The sequence below is a fragment of the Aulostomus chinensis genome, chromosome 16, assembly GCF_037954235.1.
Source record: "Aulostomus chinensis isolate RoL2024-O1b breed Wild chromosome 16, RoL_Achi_v1.0, whole genome shotgun sequence".
Classification (NCBI taxonomy): Eukaryota; Metazoa; Chordata; class Actinopteri; order Syngnathiformes; family Aulostomidae; genus Aulostomus; species Aulostomus chinensis.
The window spans coordinates 23112274-23137344 of NC_141335.1; the positions used below are offsets into that span (position 1 = coordinate 23112274).

General features: G+C 42.7%; 1 protein-coding gene across 3 annotated transcripts in view; it reads left to right on the forward strand.

Annotated features, from left to right (window-relative positions):
• Window positions 1-25071, forward strand: part of LOC147247878 (phosphofurin acidic cluster sorting protein 2-like) — a 48861-nt gene that overhangs the window by 20751 nt on the left and 3039 nt on the right. The window contains exons 3-22 of one of the 3 annotated variants that reach the window (XM_086179910.1): window positions 6046-6135; window positions 8071-8196; window positions 10695-10857; window positions 12927-13018; window positions 13160-13240; window positions 13586-13645; window positions 15169-15320; window positions 15586-15679; window positions 16583-16666; window positions 17306-17433; window positions 17579-17711; window positions 17797-17901; window positions 19252-19358; window positions 20435-20589; window positions 20699-20809; window positions 22388-22490; window positions 23056-23088; window positions 24146-24188; window positions 24288-24330; window positions 24856-24994. In XM_086179910.1, coding sequence (XP_086036036.1) covers window positions 6046-6135; window positions 8071-8196; window positions 10695-10857; window positions 12927-13018; window positions 13160-13240; window positions 13586-13645; window positions 15169-15320; window positions 15586-15679; window positions 16583-16666; window positions 17306-17433; window positions 17579-17711; window positions 17797-17901; window positions 19252-19358; window positions 20435-20589; window positions 20699-20809; window positions 22388-22490; window positions 23056-23088; window positions 24146-24188; window positions 24288-24330; window positions 24856-24994 — 2042 coding nt within the window. The remainder of the gene's footprint in view (window positions 1-6045; window positions 6136-8070; window positions 8197-10694; window positions 10858-12926; window positions 13019-13159; window positions 13241-13585; window positions 13646-15168; window positions 15321-15585; window positions 15680-16582; window positions 16667-17305; window positions 17434-17578; window positions 17712-17796; window positions 17902-19251; window positions 19359-20434; window positions 20590-20698; window positions 20810-22387; window positions 22491-23055; window positions 23089-24145; window positions 24189-24287; window positions 24331-24855; window positions 24995-25071) is intronic. The other 2 variants (XM_086179911.1, XM_086179912.1) reach the window with 2 other exon arrangements.

Genomic DNA, 25071 nt, shown 5'->3' on the forward strand with positions numbered 1-25071 from the left:
GACCAGTGGGTACTCCTGCCCAGGGGTGGCCATGTGCAAACCGCTGTCCACAGACCAAGTCATTCAAATTCTCCTCACCTGCCCAAAAATTCCAAATTTAAAAATGACTTCCTCACAAGAAGCGATAACACACACACACACACACACACACACACACACACACACACACACACACACACACACACACACACACACACACACACAGTGACTTTAATGCTAAGTGAGTGGAGGAGGTGAACGATACTTAGAAAAAGGAAAAAAGAGAGAGAGAGAGAGAGAGAGAAAGAAGACCAAACATCCCAGCAGCAGTCAGTACAGTTGAACAGACTTGGGGGGGGGGGGGGGGGGCTATGTTGCCAACATCTTCTACCCTGTTCATCAGATCTGGCATGACCACACTGAGTGGCAGTCAAGACTGTAAGTGACCACATTTTTATACATCTTCTTATATAATATTTTTGCAAATGTGACATGGATGACATTAAAGGAGTGCTTACTGCTGGCTCGGTACTTGGAAGTACTTGCTAATTTGCATGTCAACAATATTATATTAGTACACATATTTTAATTTTGATAAGCCCAGAGAGATGTTACAAGCTGCTAAACATCTTATCTGATTTAGTTTTCCAGACATGCAACAAGGAGTATGGACCCAGAATGTATTGTTTTGATTTATTCTCTTTTTAATTTTTGGCAGATGAGCTAGACAACAATAGCCTTGCTTCCCCCCTGCAGTTAAAAACCATGGCTTTTCACTTGCCTTTGCAAAGGAAAATTATAAACGTGTTTCTTTGCACATAGAGCAGGAAAATTCAATACAATTACATTTGGTCACTTGAGACCCATGTGGGGACACAGTCCAGTCCCAGGTGTACACAGACATACCTGGAACTGTCTCCCAGTGCGCCCGCTTTTTGGGTTTACCAGATCTGTCTGGCAGTGATACTGGTGCATATCACTGAGCATCATAGACAGAGGAAACATGTACTTTCAATTCATAGAGCCACGGTTTTATTTTGTTGGTCAGTAATTGAATAGTTTCTTACACAATCCCATAATGTTACCTTCATTTTAAAATTTAATCTAATTTTTATGTAATACTGAGTCCTTCTGTTTAAAAAGATGTGCCCTCCCCCCCACTGTCATCCTGGATGAGAGGGCAGCCAAGTGTGTCTTTATCCATGAGCTATGTTGCCTTCAGAGCGTGAAATCTCCATTTCTGCTGAACTGCCCGCAGGACAGCCGTACAAAGCTCTATACACCACATTTCCGGAACTGGAGCATTAAATGCAATTTCCAGTCGGTTTGGTTCTGGAGAACTGAGATGAGATGAAGAGAATACGAAGAATACGTCCGCAATCTGAGGGTTTTCTGGACAGACAGTGAATGACAAAGGCCATGTCATCAGTTCACTATTGTACGTACATTGACTGTCTCAGTTTTCTTGGATTCCATCAGGATCAAGTAACTTATCTGCACACACCATTTATACAATATCCTAAATCCTCAGCATTGGATATGGTCAGGCCTCCATGTTCACTTTTGACAAGTACCACTTGTGGGCCCCACACTAGGGCTGGGCAGTATGATAATATACAGTATAGAAATGTGTAAGCTTGGCAGTCCCATTTCCTCCACAGTGCTAGGTTTACAGGCAAGGCTGTGAATCAGATCAGGTCTAGATTCTCATGTGTCTGTCTCAGATCCTGTTGCCTCACAAGAAGAGTTGTTCAACATGTTTTCATCCTGGGTTTGGCTGTTGTCTGCTGGAAAGTCCAACCACTCCCTTAAGGGATGTAGCTGCCTCATCTCGGACTCTCCCTTCAAGTTCCCTTGATAGTGCAGATAGCTAACAGATTAGCTGTGGTAGCTAGCACTTACCAAACAAGACCAGGCAAGCCTAGTGAAGATCGTACCTGGATAGTCGGAGTATGTGATGAATAATGTCCAGCACTATCTGTGTATTATGTGTCTAACCAGTACAGTTAGCATGCAGTTTGAGCTGACACCGCAGATCACTTCAAGAAGCCAATAAATAAAAAAGGAAACTATGGAAGCAAGAAATTTGATTTAAATATGTATTTTGATGCAAATACTCACGCATCGACAGCGTGATGTGTGTTTACGTCATGACCAGTATAGGTGGGGCAGAATAGGAGGACATTTTGTTAGAGCAGATAGTGCTGTAAAACCTGTGGGGGGAAAAAAAACATGCATTTTAAATTACCAGAAGAAGATTATACAATTAAATACAATTGATTGTGTCTAATGGATATTTTGACGGGCAGCAGTCACAGTTAAGTGCTAATAACAATGCTTAAATGGCTGGTTACCTTCAAGGTTGAAGAGAAGTCAGATTTATTTAACTTTATATCCAGTAAGGGGGCAACAGCAGCGCTCATTGTTTTTCAAAATTTATTCTGTGGTCATTCTGTCTTGATGACGCTTATAATTTTCTGACCTTACATTAAGTGGTGGGCTGTAAACTGTTTGTTCTGAGTGGTCACAACTGCCAGGCTTGTTAGGTAGCTTAATTGTCTCTGTCCTGGCCAGTGGAGATGGCTCGCATGCTCCCAGTTTTCATTCTTTGAACAGTCAGTTTTCTGTATCCCCATCGATAAAGTCTCAGGCAAGACTGCCAAGATTGTACCCATGGTAGTATCATTATCAGTAGTAGTAGTTGTAGTGTCATCAGTAATAGTTAAACATATCAGCTTAGGTGCACAAACTCCAGGACAAACAACGATCAGCTCATCCTCCATCACCATCCAACGTGGTGCCACCACCTTCAGCTCTGGAGTGTAGATTGCTCTGTTTCTTCACGTGCGCATGCATAATCTACCAATGGGGAGTCACTCACCTAGTTGCTTCCAGAGTCAGTCAGTCAGTCAGTCAGTAAGCCAGACACATCCATAGGGCCTCTCCCTCTGCCCTGACCAAAAAGCCAGCTATATGAAACATGAACAGCGATGCACTGCTCGTACCGTTCCCTCTAGGTACCCACTCAAAGACTTGAACTAAAGCTGTCAAAATGGTGCTATGACACCCATTATACTTTGATGAATACTAATATCCTTAGAGGTTGATTGCACCAGGTTGCCTAAGTGTTTTGTTTTGTTTTTCCACGTTTTCATTGTAAGCCCAAGTGGAATAGTCGCACTGTGGAGCTGCTGATGAGATTGCAGTGAAGGCTGTATGGTCCCTGGGGGTTTCTGTCTCTTGCTCTGGACACTGCTGGGTCACTGCAAGTAGTTCCAGCCTCTTCACACAACATTTTGTGTACATTGGACTCAGAGTCGAGTTGTCTGTTACTGTACACGCACTACATGATTAAGCCTTTTGTGTCCTGTTTCTTCAGTGTGCAGTTGCCTGAGGTTGCAGCCAGACATCGATGTCAGCTGGCTAATGATGGGAAAGGCATGCAGTCCTCGTTTCAGCTGCTGTCCACAGCACTTCCATTTGCTGTACATTCAGATATGATCCAATTATGTGTGTGTTCGCATGTGCCTGTGTGACTGGGTATGTGTTTGGTGAAAGCAGAAGCCTCAAAACACATTCAAAAATCTCTTTACTACAATTGCACATTGAGCCCCTGACCCTGAGTCACCTCTTCTCTTTGCTACAAAGAGAGGAGCCAACTTTGACAATTTTACATGTTTACAGAGTAAAATTGAAGACTTGGACTTGTTTTCCCACAGGTTTGTGGAGTTTGGTTGAGTCGAGGGGTCGAAACATTCCCCCATCTGGCCCCAGAAAGACAGTGGAGAAGCTTGTAGCAGAGTAGAAAGCGTGAGAGGAGGGGGGGGGGGGAGAGGACATTGAGTACAAGCTTTTCTTGCCAAGACCCTGTATTGTAAATGCATGTCAGGCAGTTTGAGAGTGCTCGGCTTTTGTGCCTTGATTCATTGTACCAGCCACTGAGCATGAGAAAAGAGTGCATACAAGGCTTCTTTGTGGAGCTCAAGTTAGTGACAAGGTCAGACACAGACAGATTGGCCCACTCTTTCTTCTTTACATGATCAAACTAGCACTGCAGCTTCTGATGAGCTACTGACAGCACGTCTTTCTCAGGAGCTAATTGAGCCATAATGCTAGGTAGAGTTTTTACAAGGTTGACTTTATTCAAATTTCTATGTTCCCTTTCGTTCCTCCAAGCTTTATTTTTCTATATGGTTTTTAGTCTTCTCCTACAAGGTTGGGCTTAATAAGTTAATGCTGTACCTCTGCCTTTTCATTACCTTCACACAAAGGCCCATTTGTATGGCATATGATCATATTAAGAACTTCATTGGCTATACAAAGTCTCTGGTACAATCTGGTTCAGTTACACCAGAGAAGTTATCCACACTGGCTGGCACTGCTCCCGGCTATTCCTTATTTGTTCTGATCAATAATAAAATATAATAGCAAGAACGATCCGTCTTCTTGCAGCTAAAAGCTTCCGTCTTCCAATTCATCACTGTATTATAAATTGATTGTGTAAATATGGTGATCCCTCACTGTGACTCCAGCATCTCTCTAATGGCAGGCCTGAGGTCTTCTTCAGAGCTGTGAGCCCTGAGTGAAAAAGCACCTCTTTAACAGAATAACAGAATTGCATTTTTTTTGTGTGGTTATTAATCAAAATTTGATAATAAGATATGTTTTTCTCTACTGAGATGAAAATCTTTGTACGATAATGTTTGTCAGTATTTCTATAGAGTGTTATATTCTGAAATATTGCATTATTAAAGCATTTCTTTCATTAGATTCATTCTTAGTTTCACTAGAGGTTATTTTTTCTATTAAACTAGAATTTAAAAAAAAAGTCTTAATGTAAGTAATCAACAGAGCTTTTCTTGTTTTACTTGACCTATAAACAAAGAATCTTTGTCGGCTAATATGAATTATTAGACAGGAGCAATGCTAATAGCTGAGAAGGGTCCTCTGAGCATGTGCACTCTTTGATGTTGGAGGAGTTTGCTACATGTAGTGGCATTTGAATGTTGTTTTGCCGTACCAGTTTTGAGCTTCCCAGAATTGCAATGAGATTTTCTCTCCTGTGGCCTGAAAAGAAAGCATGACAAGATTATGAAATTTCATTGGTCTGGAGTGTCAACCTGAGACAGTGGTCGTGAATGTGCTATGAAGGTCTTTGGTAACAACATGCAACATAATAGCAGTGAACCACATGTTTGAAATACCAGTTTTGCTTTTATGCCTCTGAGCTGGCAGAAGTCCTGGGAAGGAGGCATCATGATTTCAGGGTGTTGGTCCCATTCCTGTGAAGGTGATACCGCAGTTTCACTTGAGGCAATTTCTTCATATCTAGTGTAAATATTCACTTGGACACGAGAATGAACAGGTGGTCAAAAGTCAATGTTGCTGTGACTCCTCAAATCCTGTTTTAGACCTTGTCAACATCCGATCTCAGGAACGCCTTGCGGGAATTCCCTCAAATTTGGCACCAACTCCTTTCACATGGAGTCACGAATGAACTGATTTATATTTTGGTGGTCAAAGGTCAAGGTCATGGTGACCTCAAAAACCATGTGAAGAGAAACATTGCTGAAATGATTATATCCATTAGGACACTGGAATGTGGCTTATGAGGATAGTTCTACAGAGAAAAAACGATAATTTGGTCCTCTTTAAGGATACGCAAAACAAGCATGTGAATTTGTTGCTGCTTTACCTCGTTTTAAACATCAGTGAGGGACCCATTTACAGGAAATACTTCTTTCTCAACAGCTCTGTATAAGTCCCAAAACAAGGCATCTGACCCTGTTCAGTTGCTCTAGTAGCACTCGTCTGTAGATGCAGAGACGGAGTGAAGGACTGTTTGTAGTGGGCTGCCTCAAGGTGTGAATCTGCGTGACTGTGTGAATGTGAAGCAAGCTGCTACTAAAAAAGGTTTGCCCACTTGGTCACTGCTGTCTGGATAGAAACTAGTAAAAACAGAGCAGAAGATGTGTGATTTGTGGGGATTGTTTTTCTGTGTGGCATTCATAATGATCCCAGAGTGAATAGATGTGCTAACATTAAATGTCTGACTTTGTCTTCCAGGGTTCCAAGCGTCTTCTCAGATCAAATGAGTATGTCCTCCCACCCAGTGGACTGATGGAGACAGATCTGGAACTCACATTCTCACTACAGGCAAGCACTCTCGTCATTGGACTGTGAATTCTCACACTGATATAACAGATCTTTAACAGCCAGAAGCCCTCTCACCCACACTGGTGCCCTTTTCTCGAATCTCTGTGTTACCTTACCCCCTTCTATGAACTTAGTGTCAAGTCCACAACATTCTCGAGTGTTTTTATTAAAGGTTTGGGGGTTTTTTGTACACAGCAAAAATTAAACTTTGTTGTCAGATATTAGGCCACATTTGAGCTTGGTGTTTGATATCTATATAACCGTGGTTTCCAAATGTTTTAAAGTCCGGCACCCCCTGAAACATTCAACCGCATTCTGTGCACCCCCTCCAACCACCACACAGATGGTGCTAGCACCACCGGTGGCTAGGCTAGCACCACTGCTTTTCTGTCAGACATAGTACTGGAAACAAGCTGCAGTCCTTTTCCCACTGCTGCTCCCAGTGAGCACTGGGTTATTTCAGCAGTTTAATCATGTTTTAGTAAATTAGGCGACGTATTGGGTGCTAAAGGGCCATAATTTTCTGACCCAGTAGAAAATAGAATTCTGGGTGTGAATTCCCAGCAGACCTGCCCTTGGCTGTACTCTTTCTCCAATTGGCTAGTATTTGTTGCTTGTAGGTGTGTGGAGTGAGATGGATCAAGGTCAGAGCCAATCAGAGGAGGGGTAAGAAAGTCTTCATAGAATTCAACTGGGAAAAGCAAACCATTTCGTCCATTTTTTGATGAAGGATTTGAGAAGATAGAGTTGTTTTTATTGATAGTAGTATTATTAGTATTATTATTATTTTTATTTGTGGTCCTCCTGATGTAACCATACATGTCCCACATTGGAATCATTGCTTTGTATCAAGGGTGGCCAAACGAATTCCCTGGGAGGGCCAGAACTTAAACCCAATAATGGACTGTGGGGTGAAAGCAAACACATATTCTTTTTTCTTTTTTTTTTAAATGCCTTGTTTGTGAACCACTTTTCTTACTTAACTCACACAAAACGGAAGCCTTAAGCAAGTGACACTCTGCTGCCTAAATGATAAAATTAATCCATCCATCATCTCCCAGCGGCTACGGGCGAGAGGCGGGGTTCACCCAGTCCATCGCAGGGCCAACACATAGAGACAAAACAACCATTCACACTCACGTTCATACCTTCAGTCAATTTAGAGTCTGGATTATCCTGGTCCCCTCTTGATGTCTTTGGATGGTGAGAAGAAGCCGGAGTACCAGAGAGAACCTACGTAGGCACAGGGAGAACATGCAGACTCTACATAGAAAGATCCCGTGCCCGAGCTGGGACTCGAACCCGGAACCTTCTTGCTGAGAGACCACAGTGCTGACCACTGCACCACCGTGCAGCCGATAAAATTAATGTAGAAATAAATATCATGGATCATACATATTTAAAGAGCATTTTTAACACTCACTTTGGTTTTTGTTTTGTTTTGTTTTTTTCGAATTTTCTACATTTTTATAAGGGCTGTTGTTAATATTGTTAATGTTACTCATGTTTGTTTTTTTCCTTCTAAATCTGGCGGGCTGAGTCAAACCTTACAGTGCGCCATATTTGCTCTTTATCATCTGCTCCCCAGTTCAGCCCACAGAGCTCTCTGGCAACATCCCCCTGTAATGATGCAGCAAGTAGTGCATGCACGTGTACATTCACAGTCCACATCAGGGCTCCATTAAGTTTTTGCCAGGAAGTCTAAAAGCAGCCAAATGAGGCTGAGATGTATGGATAAGTCGTAACGATGTTTTGTTTTGTTTGTTTTTCTTTTGTAAGAAATGCATTTGAATTTCTGATACTGTTTTCTTATGGTGTATCAAAAACAAATAGAACATCTTGGAACAAAGCCTTCATGTGGATTTTCATCTAAAGGCTGATGAATATATGATGTGGTCTGCATTGTTTATTTGACTGTATTTTTTTTATTTTTAGTACCCCCATTTTCTCAAGAGGGATGCCAACAGACTGCAGATTATGCTGCAGAGGAGGAAACGCTACAAGAATCGAACCATCCTGGGCTACAAGACCTTGGCTGTAGGCGTTATCAATATGGCCGAGGTACAGTGTTGTCTCTCATCCTTTCTGCCATTTTGCCTTGATTTCTGTTGAAAAACCTAGAATATTCCTCAGTGCTAGCTGTTGCGTTCTTCTGCCCTGGGGCAGTGATTGACATAGATTGGTGTCTGTCTTGGCTGAGACCTGTGTTATACTTCATTCTAAAATGATTCATGCTCATCTCACATACTGCTGCATGAGATTATGGGCCATCTGGAGCTTCCCTTATATGTACTTTCTGAAAACACTGCATTGAGCCATGATGCACAGAAATGACAGCGCAAGAGCTGATAAAACAATGCTCGACGGGGATGTTTGGTTAAAGTAGGCATCCGATTAAGTCGTTTTTGGCCTTGATCCAAGTCATTTAACGTTTAGAAAATGCTGGCATGTTTTATATACATTACAAATACACTAGGTTCTCAGCTGCAGCTCCATCAAGCTCTATCTCTGCTCTCCCTGCCAGTTGATAAATGTCGTCAGGGTGGATATCATAAAATGAAAGTGCATGGTGTGTTTTTCATTCTGGGGGTTATTCCCATGCAACCCTGTACACAGCCATTGTTTTCAATTGCTGTAATGGAGGGCAGCAGGGGATTGACGATTCAGTTTTGCATTGCAGATACAGGTCAATTAAAAATGCCTTTCTCAGGCCATAATTAATCTGATGTGTGTGTGTGTGTGTGTGTGCGCACGCGCATGCACGTGTGTGAAATTTCCACATGGCTATTCTGAGTACCACGCTTCGTTTTGGTGTGGTGAATTACAGCCAACATCATATTCTCTGTTCATGTTGGAACATGTGTCTTTTGTCTTCATAGACCAGGGCCACAATTGACACTCATTTACACAGTGAATCTCCTACAAGTTAATATGATACTCGCATTTGGTGATCACATTTATTGTTGTCATTGATGATGAACAAAGAAGAACAGAGCAGAGCAGAGCTGGACTAAGAAAAACATTGCAAATGAAGAAAAAGATAAAAGATAGCAATTGTTTTCTTCGAGTGCCAGAGTTTTGCTCATTTTGGATTTCTGCCACATCTGTTAACTGAGTTTCTTTTTTTCATGGTTTGGAGAAATGCAAACGGCCGTCATTTCCAATATAAATATGAAGCCGATACTGATGTCTGTACCTGCAGATGCCAATGACGTGTCAATATTATTGTGCATATCTCCGTAATTTGTTATGATTATGCTAACACTGCATGCTAACTAGCTGCTCACAACCATGCAAAAACAGTAAGATTGAGCTGCAAAACAAGCAACACGTTTGTCTGACTGAAGCATCTCACACACCAGACACTATACAAACCATGCAACAATAAGAATGTGACAGCCAGTTAGCAGCACCATTTCAGCTGTGGAGCTACATGATAATACAGTAAATTATTGTAGTATAATAAACCAGGCCTGGATTTGCAAATAAATCAGATAAGATGAAGCTATTTCAGACCACGTCTTGATTGAATTTATGCAGCATATGCTGTCAGTGATTTAACCATGATATTACCTGGCATACTGTGGGAAAAAAAGTGAATTACTTGGTTTTAGTGAGTAGTTCTGTGTCTGAGAACCCTTACATGCTAATCTTGGTGTAAAAGTGGTCTGAGATCCTAACTTAAGCATCAGATACGCTGGTCAGACTGAAGATTCAGAAGTTTAAGAAGTCACTGACATACGAAAATGAGGTTAATGTATTTATACCAATGTTGTTTGTCATATTGAACAACCTACACACTTGTTTGATTCCATCTAGATGAGCCAGTTATTTAGTCATCTGCGCTCTCGTAAATAACTTGCCTGCCCTCATTCTGAATCCATCAGGGCATTATGTGTGAAGAAGTCACTTATTAGACGTTGAGTAGAGCATTCTGGTGCATCCAATCCAGTGTTTGCGCAAAATTAGCTTCCTGCTTGATTCATCAAGCAAAATGCTGAAAGAGCCCCCCAGATAGTGCTTTGAGTAAAAGCTCATGCTTCCTGATCTGACTCAACACCGTGTCTGCTAGCTGTGTGACACTGTTTGAGTGGGTGATATGAGCAAATTGTCTCGGCTCATTTAGACGTTTGAGATGGAAATACATTATTGTGCTAATGATGATTAATCAAGAGATGGCTTATCTGTCTGCTTGCAATCAGCTGTATAACACGAGGCAACAGACGCCACCTCTGCTGGATCGGTTTCAGCTCCGAAAAGGAAAGATAACAGTCTTTCATCCTGCTGCTGTGTTGAAGAAACACTTGATCTATTATGTAGGGCTTCAGCATGTCTCTGCTGAGCGACTGATTGACACGGGAATTATGTGGATCATAATTCTCTGTCTGCTTAAGAAGACTTGACTTGTTGAGATGGATGAAATGATCGTGCTGTATTATTTCACCAAGAAAAGATGATATCATCAAGAATACTGCAGGGGAACAATAGAGAAACCTGAAGTGTCTTTTATAAATTGCCTATTTTTCATGTGATTGGTATTAATGTTCCTCTTTATCCAGGTGATGCAACACCCGACAGACGGAGGACAGATTCTTGGTCTCCATAGCAACGTGAAGGAGGCGCCAGTGCGTGTGGCGGAGATCAGCGTGTACTCTCTCTCCAGCCAGCCCATCGACCACGAGGATGGTAGCGGCCAGGCTGGCCGAAAGACCAAAACCTCAGGTGTGGCCCGCTGTCTCCCGTCCCTCCTTATGAGTGTGTTAGACAGGTCTGTGCACATGCAGGCCAGCCAGGTTCTATCTGTAATTTCAGCTTCGCCCTTCTCCTCTGCCACATGGCTCCTATTTCCCAACCGTGGACAGAATAAACTCTATTAATCCCCGGCCAACCTATGGCCAGGGATATGTTACTCTCGTCAGCTATGGTTGTGATGTTGATCTCAGCGTTGAACAGATGCAGGGCCTATTACCTTACACCGCTCTAATTCTGGACAGGGGGGAAATAGTCGGCCCTGCACGGACTCCACCTCCTCATCCCGCTATGCTGGTCCCGCTTTGCTCTGGATGTTATTAAGGAGGTCGCTCAAACACAACAGATGAGCTAACATACCAAGTATTAAGCTTGTGTCACTTTGAAGGAAAGGAAGATGTTTATCTTTCTCCTCTCTGCAGAGATCCTTTAATAACATCCATAGAAAAATGGAACAAGATGTTTCACAGTCTGAATTAATTATTCTAGAAAAGAAAAGGGATCATCCATCACCTGGTCTGTCCTCAGCTGTCAAACACCCTGTAAAATCCACTTCCTCAGGAATGTGGCAGTTTCATCCAGTAAAACATCAAAACACTCCATTCAGTTAAATGCCCTTAAAATTCATTCGAATTTGTGACACGGATCACAAAACAAGCCCTACCATGTCATTTGCATATAATAAGAGTTCCATTACATTTCATCAGTCAAAGTTAGCCTTTAATTATGTGCACAGAAGACTTTTTTACATTACCATATATTTTCTGAATTATTCTTGCCGGATAGTGAAAACAACTCAGCGCTGATGAGCAGAGTGGAATAGCACAGGAACTCAAACAACTTAATCCTCAAAAGATGGAAACTGCTCCTGCGGCTCCTGCGGACATTTGTAGGGAAATATGTTATGTACTGATAGGATAATTTACATTTTAATGGAATTATTCTATCTTGTAATTTTGTAACACAGTTTGCCTTTCCAGTGTAGTATCAGTATTTTTTATATATATATATATATATATATATATATATATATATATATATACACACACACACATACATACACATACATACATATATATATGTTTGTGTGTGTATATGTATATATGTATATTTTTATTTTCATTTGAGACCGTTTACTGATATGTTGGCTTTAAGCAACGACAACAAAAATCAGTGACTTTGGATTTCTACTCACTTATTTTTGGTTTGTTTTTTTTCTCTTCAGAAAAATCAGTGAAGACGTGATACTACTGAGCATATTTGTGTATATTCTCAGGTCATCGTAATTCTCAAAAATAATCAATTTAGGCAACACATACAAGAGGTGAGTCCAGTTGCCTAAATTGATTATTTTTGAGAAATACTGCTGAGAAGAAGTCCAGATTGGGGGGGGGGGGGGGTGCATTCAGGCTGGTGTGATAGGCATACAGTACCTGTTCAACAAAATGGTGTATCTGGATGAATTTCAAGCAACATTATGCACCATTTGAACTGAAACTTCAACACATTCACTGCTCTATGTAATTTGAGCTGACTAGACACCAAACTCCCACGAGTTTCAAGTGCGGCTTACTGGTGCTATAGGCTAACTCGCACCTCTCAATCTAGACCTCCTGACAGAAACCGGCATCTTTATGGAGGAAGTTAAACAGAAAAAGTGGGAAACCGTGCCCTACTGCTAGTTACTCAGTTGGTGTAACACTGGCTGTTTGCAAGAGCATTTTAACAGCGCTGAGGGTCAGAGATCAATCATGTCCCAACCCACGTCATGTTCAAACAGATTTCTTCTCCACTGTCCCAGGCAGGGACCTTTTACGAAGCTGTGAGTGTTATTTGTTCGCTCTCCACATCAGTGGCGTCTCAGCTCTTGGGTTGGGGGATTTCTGGCTCTTTACTGTTCATCATGATTTACTCCAATGTTTCCAATCTTTCTCATAAAACCCAGATTTATTCCCCTCTTCCTTCCATCTGACACATTACCTGTCACTTCTAGGATCATCAGTGAGAAGACATGTTTGTATATGTTTGTGTGTCTCCTTCAGACCGCTCCCCGGACATGGATAACTATTCTGAGGAGGACGATGACAGCTACTCATCAGAGCAGGAGGCCAGTGATGATGCAGCTCATGGCCAGGTAAGTGCCAATGTGATGAAACATTTTCTCCATATGCCTCCATACAGAAAATGTATGGCGATTAAAAAAAGGTTTGGTGTGCCTTCGATGTAAACACATCAGGTATTTCATGAATACTGACGCTACTCTCTTTTTAATCAGGATCTGTATGATGAAGATGATGAAGTGAGGAAGCCCAAGAAGGCCCGGAGGAAAATGATCCGAACCACTTCCATGACCAGGGTTAGTGCCTCCTTTTCCAGCACATGGAGTTTTATGCTTGCTAATGATTGACTATGAGAATAACTCCAGATCTGTGTTTGCTGTCAAGCTTTTAAGCGAAAGTACACATTGTGTTCCATTTGTTCAAGCCATTAGGATGGCGTGGATGAGCATGTAAATGAACTCTGTGGGTTCACTGGAGTGATCATAATGGTCTTTACATAGAGTGGCTGTGAATGAGTAATCCACCAGACTGCTACTGGGAGAACTCATAAGTCGGAGCCCAGCTGTTATGCTTATTTAATCACTTCTCTGTTGTTAAATCATATTTGTTAGATCTTAATTACATGTTTGTTTCGGTTCTAGCAACCTAACTTCAAGCAGAAGTTTGTGGCCTTGCTGAAGAGGTTCAAGGTCACCGATGAGGTGAGCTGCAAACAGAAATAATAGCTTTGTCTTGATTGACAGCCACAAGAACGAGACGAAAATCAAAGCAAACAATACTTTGGGGGGGGGGTGTCCGCCTGGAATTGTTCAATCCTTCTGTTATGACTCCTTCAATAAGACAGCTGTGAAACACATCGGTTATGATGTTGCTGAGGGACAGAAGAAAATGATCTCAATATTGACTGTCTAAACATTATGTTGCTATCTCCCTGCTTATGTGTTCCTGACAGGAAAACGGCCTGTATAGAAACCACTGCCACAACAGTCAAGCATCATTACGGAGCTCGGCGGCATTACCTCGGTGCTTGTGGATGTATGATTCATACATTACCATTAGCAACGATTCATATGCTGAATCCATTAGCGACCTTATTCTCTACCTCTTTATCTGGTGATGAATGTTGGCTTGTCCTATTTAGACATGGGTTTTTCTTCCGGGAAGTCCTTTTACATGCATGTTAGTGTGAATTCAGCGTAATATCTTCTAATCAGGTCATCGGCAGTACACCAGCTCTTAGATGTCCATTAGAAGGAAATGCACATTCGACAAATAGAGCGATGTTTTACCTCCATTGACTTGTGAAATCTCGAGTGGTAATTGGGTTGTTGCTGTTTTTTTCTTCTCAGTTGTCAAAAACCCTCCATACATCACATCATTAAAGATGTACAATTCAAGATGGGCTTGAACCTCATATGTGGCTGGACCGTATCACTCAGTGTTAGAAAATGTGGCCAGTCTGTCACAGGGGTAAAGACAAACTAAAAACATTCAACTGCTGACCAGTGGCGGTAGTACAGTCATTCAGCAACATTCAGTGACATTCATGAATGAACTGGTCAGCTCGCTGAATGAGGGCTGGCTGAGTGAGACTTAACCACTTAACACATCCGTTCAGGTTTTTGTGTAACCAAAACAATTGGGACCAAGGGATCTGTTTGTGAGTTTATCCTAGTAGGGCTAGTCTGAGTTGTGTTTCATTGGACGGTTCTGGAAGCTCCAGGTGGCCTGGTGATCTTTTATCACATTCCCCGTCTCTAATCCCTTCCTTGTGGCTAGCCACAACTCTATAAATACCTAGCCAGGAGGAGGAGAGGGGACAGACTGTGTTTATCTGTTCCCTGCCAGCTCCTGCACTTATGGAGTGGCATTAATCACCTGATTAGTCAGAAAGCCTGCCTGTGTGCATTTCCTATGATATACATCCCCACTGTGCAGCTGGCAGATCAAGGCTCGACACCTTTGCTTGACTGGAGCATTCACTTACCTTTTAATTGGCCTGCTTTGGACCAAGGTAGCTCTGTATTTAAAGCATAAACCGCCTTATTTTTTACAGCCTCCAGTGTTCTCATTCATTCTTCATTACATTATCACAGCTGGGAAAGTGATTAGTTAATGTGAAGCGCCAACCACTCCCCGTAATCCAGAGCTATAATTACAAATCCCTGTTTACAGCCTACTTTATGTATATATGTGTTAATGATGTGTCCATCCTCTGCGGCAGGTCCTGGACTCTGACCCAGTCGACCAGACGCAGGAAGTGGAGGAGGATCTGGACTTGCTCTATGACAGTCTTGAGGTGTACAACCAGAGCGACAGTGGGCCAGAGATGGAGGACAATGAGAGCGTTCTGAGCACACCCAAACCCAAACTTAAGTATGCTTGCTGTCAATCCTTCTTGTCACTGGGAGAATCAACAAAATGCCATCTGAAGTATTAATGTGTGCAGATAAATATTCTTTGTTAATTGTTTATCATTTCTAGGCATCAAATATTTGTTCTTTTAAAGAACATAAATACAAAATAATTGGATTCTCTTGTGAGCAATTGTTTTGCCTCCATTCCTCATAAGCATTTATCTCATTACAGCAATTCTGATTTATTGCGTTCGTTTTCTCATGTTCTTTATTTCTGTTTTCAGGCCCTTTTTTGAAGGGATGTCCCACTCGAGCTCCCAGACAGAGATTGGAAGCATACACAGCCAAAAAAGCCAACAGAGAGAGCTGTCATGTCCTGTAAGTTGATCACCAGACACTCTTTTAACAAACCCTTTAGATTCTTTTCCGTTACACTGTTTACCCATAAATTTCTTCTCCCTGGTGCCTGGAGATGTTTTTGTATAAACAGCGTTACAGAAAGCAATTGCCCGCAAGCACTGTTTAACTGTCTGGCAGTCCTGTATGCTTATAATGGGCTCGGGATTCCCAAAGATTCATGATAGTACAGGGAAAAATTCAGGGAATGGGTGCAATGTAGCCCCACAGCTCCTGCCCCTTAAGAATAGGATAGAAGCCGGCTGTGCTCACCCTGCTCACCCCTGCAGCCCTCTAGTATTTATAGGGACTGACACCAAATGACCTCTCCGCCGCCATCAGCACACATACACAGATACAAATTTGCTCCCATGTGCTGGGAGAAGATTGGATGGAGCGATCCCTGGACTCCTACTCCCAGATTTATGACCTGTTTGAAACAACAAGGGCAGAGAAAGAGAGACATGTTTTGTTAGAAGTGAGAGAGGGGGAGCCGTTTATAAATACCCAGGAATCCATTTTAGCTTATAATAAAACAGCACAGAGAATTTCAGCCTGCTATAGTCCTCCATTTTACTCAGTAAATTTTTCTGGTCAAACTTCATAAACATGTCTTGCAGGCATAATGGAAAGATTCATGTAATACCTAAAGATATTGAACTAGATGCACTTAAAGAAAGTAATTAAAATAAAGGTGAACACGCTTCTGTGTCAGTGATTGTTCAGGTTTTTATGTAATGGATGAAAATGTATGTCAGTTACCCCACTTGGTGATATTAATACACGGAAGCTGAACCACCACTCAGCTTGAATATGTGGAGCAACCATTACAACAAGGGATGTGCGTGTGTTTGTGATTGTATGTGTGTGTGTTTTACCATTCAGACTGGAGACTTTCTGACCGTGGACAGATGTAAAGTACAAGGGGCCCGGCATCAAGACGACAGCGTCGCAGACACAACCATTGGGGTAGGTTTTTGGAACAGCAGTCCTTTTTCTGCTAAACAAGTCTCTTGTTTTCAGATTTTCTCTTTTCCACCTTCCTCTCAGTTTCTTTGAAAAAAGCAAAAATGTAAGGGAGTATGCAAGGGCAGGGAAACCAAGTCATCCATTATGGATCAGTAGAGCAGACAAGGATGCTCCATGCTGGAAAAATCTTGACTGATGAGGATGGAAAGACAGATGTTTGTTGTTGTTTGTTGGGTCAGTCTGGCCTTGTTGGTTTCACTGTCTGAGTGCTCCATCGCCAGCTCTGCTCCACTAACCCAGTTCAAACAGAATATCTGAGCTGCAGGAACAGTGTTTCCCCGACCACCTGCTATGAGACCACGACTTTGTAACTCTCTGTCATGGCGGGTTCTCATCATTATATCCACCCTCGACTGTTAGGCTGAATTATTCACTAAGCTGGTATCTCCTCACCTCTATCACTCCCTCAACTGCTTCTTTCAACTCTGGTCTTTATATTGCTGGCTGCAGATGACCCACACACCCACAGCGGGATATCGGTGTAGTTTGATGGGACGCGACAGTACCTGTGTCATCAGATAAACATTAGTATTGTTCTCTACAGTCTCCTTAGCTCATCTCTCCCCCTTTTTGATTCAGGAGCCAGAGACTGATGACAGCGTGCCAGGGCCGGGGGAGGTGAGCAGCTGGGATGTCAACACTGAACGGATGACCAGCACTGTTGGCAAGCTCTGCAAGACAGAGTCCCAAAACCACATGTCTCCAAGGTACACTGCTGTGCGTCTGGAATCATGTGCACAAGACATTTCTCAATATGTCTGCATCTGTATTATACAGTTGAACAACACCAGATGGTTGTCTGCTTTGATTGAGATTCTTCCTCTGACTGCTTGTGGTTTGTCACTTCTTCAGTAAAATGGAGAACAGGCTGCAGAGGCGTCCTCGCAGCACCTCCATGAAAGACCGACAGAATTCCAAGGCCCAGAGCGACAGGACCAGCAGCATGGAGAGCGAGTGTTCCCCAGACTCACGACTCATAGCTCAGGTAAACAAACCCTTCGCAGATGTCATATCAAGCTGCAGATGGAAATGTGACACACTCCAACTCAGCTGCTGATTTTGTCTCAAAGGTTCCCAGGAAGTCTGTGTATGACCAGCTGAACCAGATCCTCATTTCTGACGAACGCTTACCGGAGAGTATCATCCTCATTAACACCATGGAGTGGCAAGGACAGGTGTGTGTCTGTGCTGGGAGTGTGTCATGGTGGCCCCGGGGTCAGGGTTAGATTTGAAATGATCAAAAACAAGGCCTTTAAAGTATTGAATTTAATTTGAAAATTATATGATCTTTTATAAGATTAAATGAATTCCATAATGTTATATTAAACTGTTGGATGTCCAACAACTTCCTCAGTTTTGTATGACTAGTACACGACTGCACGGTTAATGTCAGTCTATTGCTTGCCTCATGCTGCTGACCTTGAACAGTGTGTAAGCTCTAGCTGTCAGGAAGAAAAACTTACTTTTAAAGGGAGATAATGCGAATGACTCCAATATCCAGAGTGTGAAGTCATGGGGTATGAGCTCCACCCACTAGCAGCAGAGTGCCAGTTGCACGGTGCTGCTACTGAGAGTTATGCCACACTAATTTTTTGTCCGTAGTGCAAGCTTTGTCAGATTTGTTGTAATGTTGGCCGAAAATTTCCTTCTACGTGGTATTAAAACTGTCTTAAAGACTCTGAAATTTAGTTTGGAGAAACATGGGGATACCCATATGTATTTGTGTGAATGTATGTATGTGTGCAGTCTTTACCACAAACATGTTTCATAAGATAGGGGTTTCCTGGTTCAGTAGACCTTGCGCAGTGAAATTTCAGTTGCTTGAAATAACGTTGCAATAGAGTCGCATGGTGTAACGCGCTCTGCAACGCTGAAACCACAGCCTTTCCAAAGCTGTGAGGCCAGTCTCTTACTACAGTCAAAAACACTGAAAAGCCCGGTGGTGATGTCAGACTGCTGGTGATATGGTGTAATTGATTGATTTCAACCCAACATCGGGGCTTCTTACCAAAATAATACATCAGAAGATGGCCTCTTGGAAGCTTCACAAAGAGATTGTTCTCTCAGTTCTTCACCCACACAGGTTTTTCTTATGAGGTCATGTTTGGTGCCTCCAGCGTATCAATGAGCACTAACGCAGTGATAGCTCTCCTCTCATTCGTCTTTATTCTTCAGTCTGTGCCAGAGTGAAAGAGTGATCCAGCGAGGAAACCACAAAATAAGGCCCAACAATGAAAGCTGGTCAAAATGACACTTGATATAATCGAGTAAGAAACAGTACAGCTGATGAGAGTAACCTGTCAGGTTCATCCATCAGGTCTGTGGCAGGAGAATTGTTCCGTAAAATCCTGAATGGAAATAATGGCATGCAGTTTGAAACCTATAACTATTTTCATACTTGTCTTTTTGTTAACACATGGTGTACGTGTGTGTGTGTGTGTGTGTGTGTGTGTGTGTGTGTGTGTGTGTGTGTGTGTGTGTGTGTGTGTGTGTGTGCACGCGCATGCACATATGTTTCTGTGCAGTATGTAGCAGAGCTGCTTCATGACCAGGGCCAGCCTATTGTGTCCACCTGCTCTGCTGCGGATGTTCAGGCTGCCTTCAACACCATTGTTACTCGCATCCAGAGATTGTGAGTCCCATCACACACACAAACACACACACTGGCTGAGCAACACAAGTCAGCAAAGCTGTAATCTAGTTGCTCTTTATCTTGAAGTAAACCTCACCTCCTCACTCCTGTATGGTCATCGTGGCTCGACTTCAGTAAACTAGCTCCTGCTGCTCCAGTCTGTGAACCCGGTCTATTATGAACCTGCCTATTTTCCCATGAAAAGCTTTTTCAGCCTTTCTTCTTTCTCTCTTGGATCCATCTGCTTGGCTGGCATCTCAGGAAATCATTTCAGCGGGAGACCTCACCGTCTCCGTTTGCTGTGCTGCTTCTTTTAAACCGGTTTTCTCTGTCGGGGAACCCAGATGAGCTGCAAGTTATCGTCTCTTTTACACACCTGCTCTTCACTCAGGCTCTGTTCTCCAGCTGCGGCCAAGTCAAGGAGTCATACGTGTCTCTGATGCTGACACGCTTGCTAAGTGTTGTCACTACCTCGGCTGTCTGCAGTCCTTCAGAAGTTTCCACTCAGAAAAATAGCCAACAATCAATGTGTTTTTCAGACTGGGTGCTTTTTTCATTCCTCACCTCTGCCTGTCCATGTATCTGGATCTTAGAAAGATTACACAAAAGCTACTATACCACTTTTCAGGAAATTGGGTTTCTGAGCTGGAGAAGAGCTCACTACATTTTAGGGCAGAGCTGCAAATTATTTTTGAATTTCCACCTATTTGATGACATAACTGCTGCTCTTATTCATAACATTAACGCAAACATAGGCGTGTGAGTCAGTCAGGGTTGATTTCTTAAAGAAATCATTCATTTTAAATTGGAGTGTTATTCTGAAACTGATCAAGCAATAGTGATGCAATTGATCTTATAATTGGCATCTACAAATGTATCTGGCATCGCAAAAATATAACATGACGCAATCTGATTCTCAAAAAAAGTAAGACGGGTTTTAAAAATTGAAAAAAACTTGTAAAGATAGAAATATTTCCTTCATACAATAATCATTTCTACACACAGCCTCTCTGACCTGCATGTCTCACAATTTACAGCTCCAGTAATTCCCTCCTTCCTTATCTCCATCTCTGCAGCTGTAATTGCAATGCACAGACTCCACCCACGATGAAGGTGGCAGTGGCAGGCGACCAGAGTTACCTCAGCACTATCCTGAGGTTCTTTGTGGAGCAACTGGCCAACAAGACACCTGACTGGCTGAGCTACATTCGCTTCCTGGTCATCCCTATAGGTGAGTCACACAGGATTAGCACTGATATTTATACATGAGCATATATTAGCATAATGTGAGACATATTTCAGCGTTATTTTCTCACTAACACTCCTGCGATCATGCACAGGCTCTCACCCCCTGGCGAAGTACGTGGCCTCCTTCGACAGCAAGTTCAACAGCATCTTTATGGACACAGCGTGGAGGGAGCTGTTCTGCAGGACGGAACGGCCTGCCGCAGGTATGACGGCGCGCGTGCTCTACACTGATGCACAGCTCCGGTATCTGGCTATAAAGCAAGCCTGCGTGTCAAATGTTCAGCCAACTTGAAAGGGGAAGAAATGGGGTCAGAGCTTGGGTCAGGGGCTGATGGATGGGAAGAAGAGTTTTTCCAATTGCAGGAGGTGGCTACCGTCTGCTTTGGTGTGGTGAATATTTCTGCCCTATAGCTTCACTGTCCTTCCCTGTAAACGCTCTGGAGCTGTTAAGAGGAACACCAGACTCAGGGAAAAAAAAGAAATCAAAAAACATATATCATCAGTAAAGCATACTGTCTCGTGGGATTTTTCGCTTTCCACCTATTAATCACAGTTTATTTTTAAAATCTCATTCCCATTTGCCACTTGCATCCTCAAATACCAGTCAAATGGATTGTGACAAAAACATCAGGAATGATTGTTTTATTTAAAGCTCTATTTTAATGAGACGTGAATTTACTTTACACTCATCCAAAGCTTGTGTTCCCATCCGTCTCCTCAAATCTCACTTATTCCATCCAAACAAGCCTGATAATATTCCGCTCTCATCCCCACTTATTGATTCACCTAATTAGCTCTCCAAAGGCACTCATGCCAAGGTCACTCCTCCTCACCCACCATGTTTAATCATCTCCACACTGGTTGCAGGGGAAAGAATGTCAAAACTACTGCTTCCTCCATCTTTTTCCGATTAGCTCTTTTTTCCCCTTTGGCAGTGCTGTCATCTCAACACAGGGGGGATTATTTTGAAAATAATGGCTTTGAATTGCTTTCTTTCAAAGAGAGAAAACCTTTAAAATGCAGGAAGTAAGAGGTCAGAATAGTGTCAGCGTGAAAAGCCTCATGTTTGTGCCCTTCTTGTGTTTCAAGCTGCTAAAATGCACGCTAGACTACACATGACCCACCACGCTTGTGTTTGATGCACAATTTATCTTCACATGGTTGACTTCCACCACGCCTTAATGACATTTTACACTCCTCGCCCTGTCCTCTCACTCAGTGGAATTCGAATGAATTTAACAGTCCTCTGGAGTGTATTAAATTATTTCCATCAACTGTCTCGCAGCTTGATGTTAGATCTACCGGGAGAGATTAGTCCAGCTGAAATCATACTCGGTCAGCCTTTTTCGAAGTGAAGCAGACCTAGATAATGCTGTTGCAGATCTACTTATTAGGGCATGCATACCCTTCAGTTTCCCCCAAATTGGCCAGAAGGTCTTGCTGTGGTGTTTAACCTTGAAGTTGAGAAGTTCACAGTCAAGGAGTTGTCATGATGGCAGGTGCTCGGGTGACAACAACCCAAGGAGACAAGCACTGTGCTGTAGAACTGTCCATTTTTAAGTGTGCTGGTCAACAGTGTCTTGCTTGCTAACTCGTTTGCTGTGTGACACCAAAGGGCCACCAGAAGAAAGTCTGAATAAAACCATCTGTGAGGGGAACTAGCAGGCGTACTTGGGTCAATAAATGGATTCCTCCATGTTCATGTATTCTGAGACTGACTGAAGTGGGATTATTAGCTGAATGATGCTGCAAGTATAGTATCGTCTGTTATATCTGTGCAGATAACATCGATGTAGCTGGACGGGTCGTTCAGTACCTGGCCGGGGCCAACGTGTCCCACCAGTTTCCCATCTCAGAGGCCATGCTCACCTACAAACAGAAGAGGTAACGCCACTTCTCTCTCTTCTCCCTCTAAATGAAGTTCTTGTACTACATATGTTGGTGTGCACGCATGTATGTTACTGTGCTTTTTTTGTGCTCTGCGCATGTGTGTGTTGGAATGATTTCCAACTTGAATTATTGGTATTTAATGTTCCTCTATATCCTCTCAGGAAATATTAGTCCACCACTGTTACATTTCTTGAGGAAAATATATTCAAGTGCGCGCGCGCACACACACACACACACACACACACACACACACACACACTGAGTATTTCTTGTCGTTATAGCTACATCTGCATGTTGCAAGTTCACTGTTGTGTAAGAGGTTGATGGTGAAGTTTGATAGCAGCAGGAAACAGAACACACACTTTTACTGCAGTCTTTGACACACCCTACAGAGAGCTGTTGCATTTGTGTGTGCAGTTGCTTTTCATTTCGATGTTTGACCAATCCCAACCCCTCGATGCTAAGAGTGGCTTCCTATTGGTCAGAAGGTACTAAATACAACACAGTTTAACGCTGTTGCATTCCTTCTTCCCCCTTTCCCTTTTGATTTGCATTCAAGGAAACGAAGTCTGTATTTTGATTTTTACATCAGGTATCTAATTCAAATCGTGTTTTGCTTTGACCCTCTGTTTTTTTTCTCTCCACCATTTGGTTTGAGCTCCTTGCTGTGTCTAACATTTCCCGTTTCACACTCAATACTCACTGTAACTTCACTTTGCACGCTGTCCTGACTGGTGTCTTTGGTTTTCATGTGACTTTGATTCTCGTCCTCTGTGTTGTTGCTGTGAAGATTTGCCTAACAACCTTCAAAATAATCCCACAATGTGGAGCGAATCCTCGGTATCTCTTCCACAAACACAAATCATTTAGCACCAATCCCTAATAAGGTCGTCGTAGTCGTTGACTTAAAAGTTACAAACCCAAATCCGAGGATGTGTTTTGATCTGCTGGTAAGATTGAGGAGGACGGCAGTGTGGTATGTGCTCTGACTCTGGAGCCAGGAGGGTCCCTGATCATTCCTTTTGTTGCTGGAGAAAAACACCAGCTGGTTTAGGAGCTGCTCTATGGGTTACTGAACTGAGGGGGACGTTTGCAGAAAGACTAAACAGTGTTGGATTGCTGGATCCATTTCTGCTGTTGTGCATCCAGTGTTGTTGCCTGCTTGTTTACTGTCATTAATGACTGGCCTCCTCTTGTATTTCTGCATCATTGACGTGCTCAGTACTTTAGTACAAAAGCCCCTAGTTCACTCCCTGTGACTTAAATCCGCTCTAACAGTCACTGAAAATAAAAATAGCTCTCTTATCTGGGTACTGCCTGACAAGAAAGACCCCCACCTTATCTTGGTTGTAAGGAGCGGTCCTCTCATTCATCTCATTGTAATGTGACCCCTCTCCCTGCTCCTCCTCCTCCTCCCCTCCTGAGATGACTCCATTCCACCCAGAGCCAGTCATGTGCCATTTCTGCTGTGATGGGACATGGTACCGGCTGAGCCAACGCCATCTTCCCTCCAGGACCATTGACTGTTCACATGCACCTCTGGAGTGTTGAAGTGTTAGAGCCCACCTCTCTCCGCAACTCACCGCCTCTCTCTCTCTCTCTCTGTCTCTCTCTTTCTTCTCTCTCTCTTTCTTTCTCTCTCCTCACAGCCCCGATGAGGATTCCTGTCAGAAATTTGTGCCATTTATCGGGGTAAGGATTGTATACTTGCATCCATGAGTTCCCATGCAGGAATACGGATTCATTCTGGTTTTCTTTGAGTTTCACACTAAACCTTTTTTATTTTTGTAGGTGGTGAAAGTTGGGATTGTGGAGCAAAGCCTCTCAACCTCAGGTAGGGTTTACGCTATTGTACCAATGAGTGAGCGTCTTGAAACATTTGGGTCTCACGGTGTCTGAATTTAAAATGATTATTTTAAATAATTCAAACACTGAAAAAACTAACTTACTTTTAAAAAACACATCAGATTACAGTGCGTTAAAAGAATTGCAGCAGCATGTAAGTGCAAAGCTAAGTAAAGGCTAAAGTGAAGAAATAAGTTAAGAGTTTAATACAACTTAAACTAATATGGAGTTTAGTCAAAAGCTAAATGGAGACACGTTGAGGCTCCTCACAAATACCTGAGGGTGAGTTTTTTTTTTTACTCAAAGACTAAGATGAGGTGATGCTCACACTTTCGTTAATTAAAACTGGACCACATGAAAACAGAATGAGGAAGGCTAGAAGTGTTGAATGCTAACATGCGAGCACATCTCCGTTGTCTTTGTGGAGCAGATTCTGGTTAGATGAGACTTGTTTCCTCCTCCATGAGCAGCTCATATCAACATTTTGTGCATAAGCTTGTTTATCAACTTGCAGTGGACTCGGATGATGCAATGGGGGGCAACCCAAGCATCCTGTCCTCCCCTACACCCCCATCGGCTGGTCCGTACGGGAAGGAGATTGGAGGAACCCCGCCACAGTCCCCGTCAGTGTCTACCGCCCTGTCTGGAGCTGGGTACAACATCACACACAAACTACAACAAAAACACACACATCTGAATGACTTTTTCTTTCTTACTGTAGCGTTTGTTC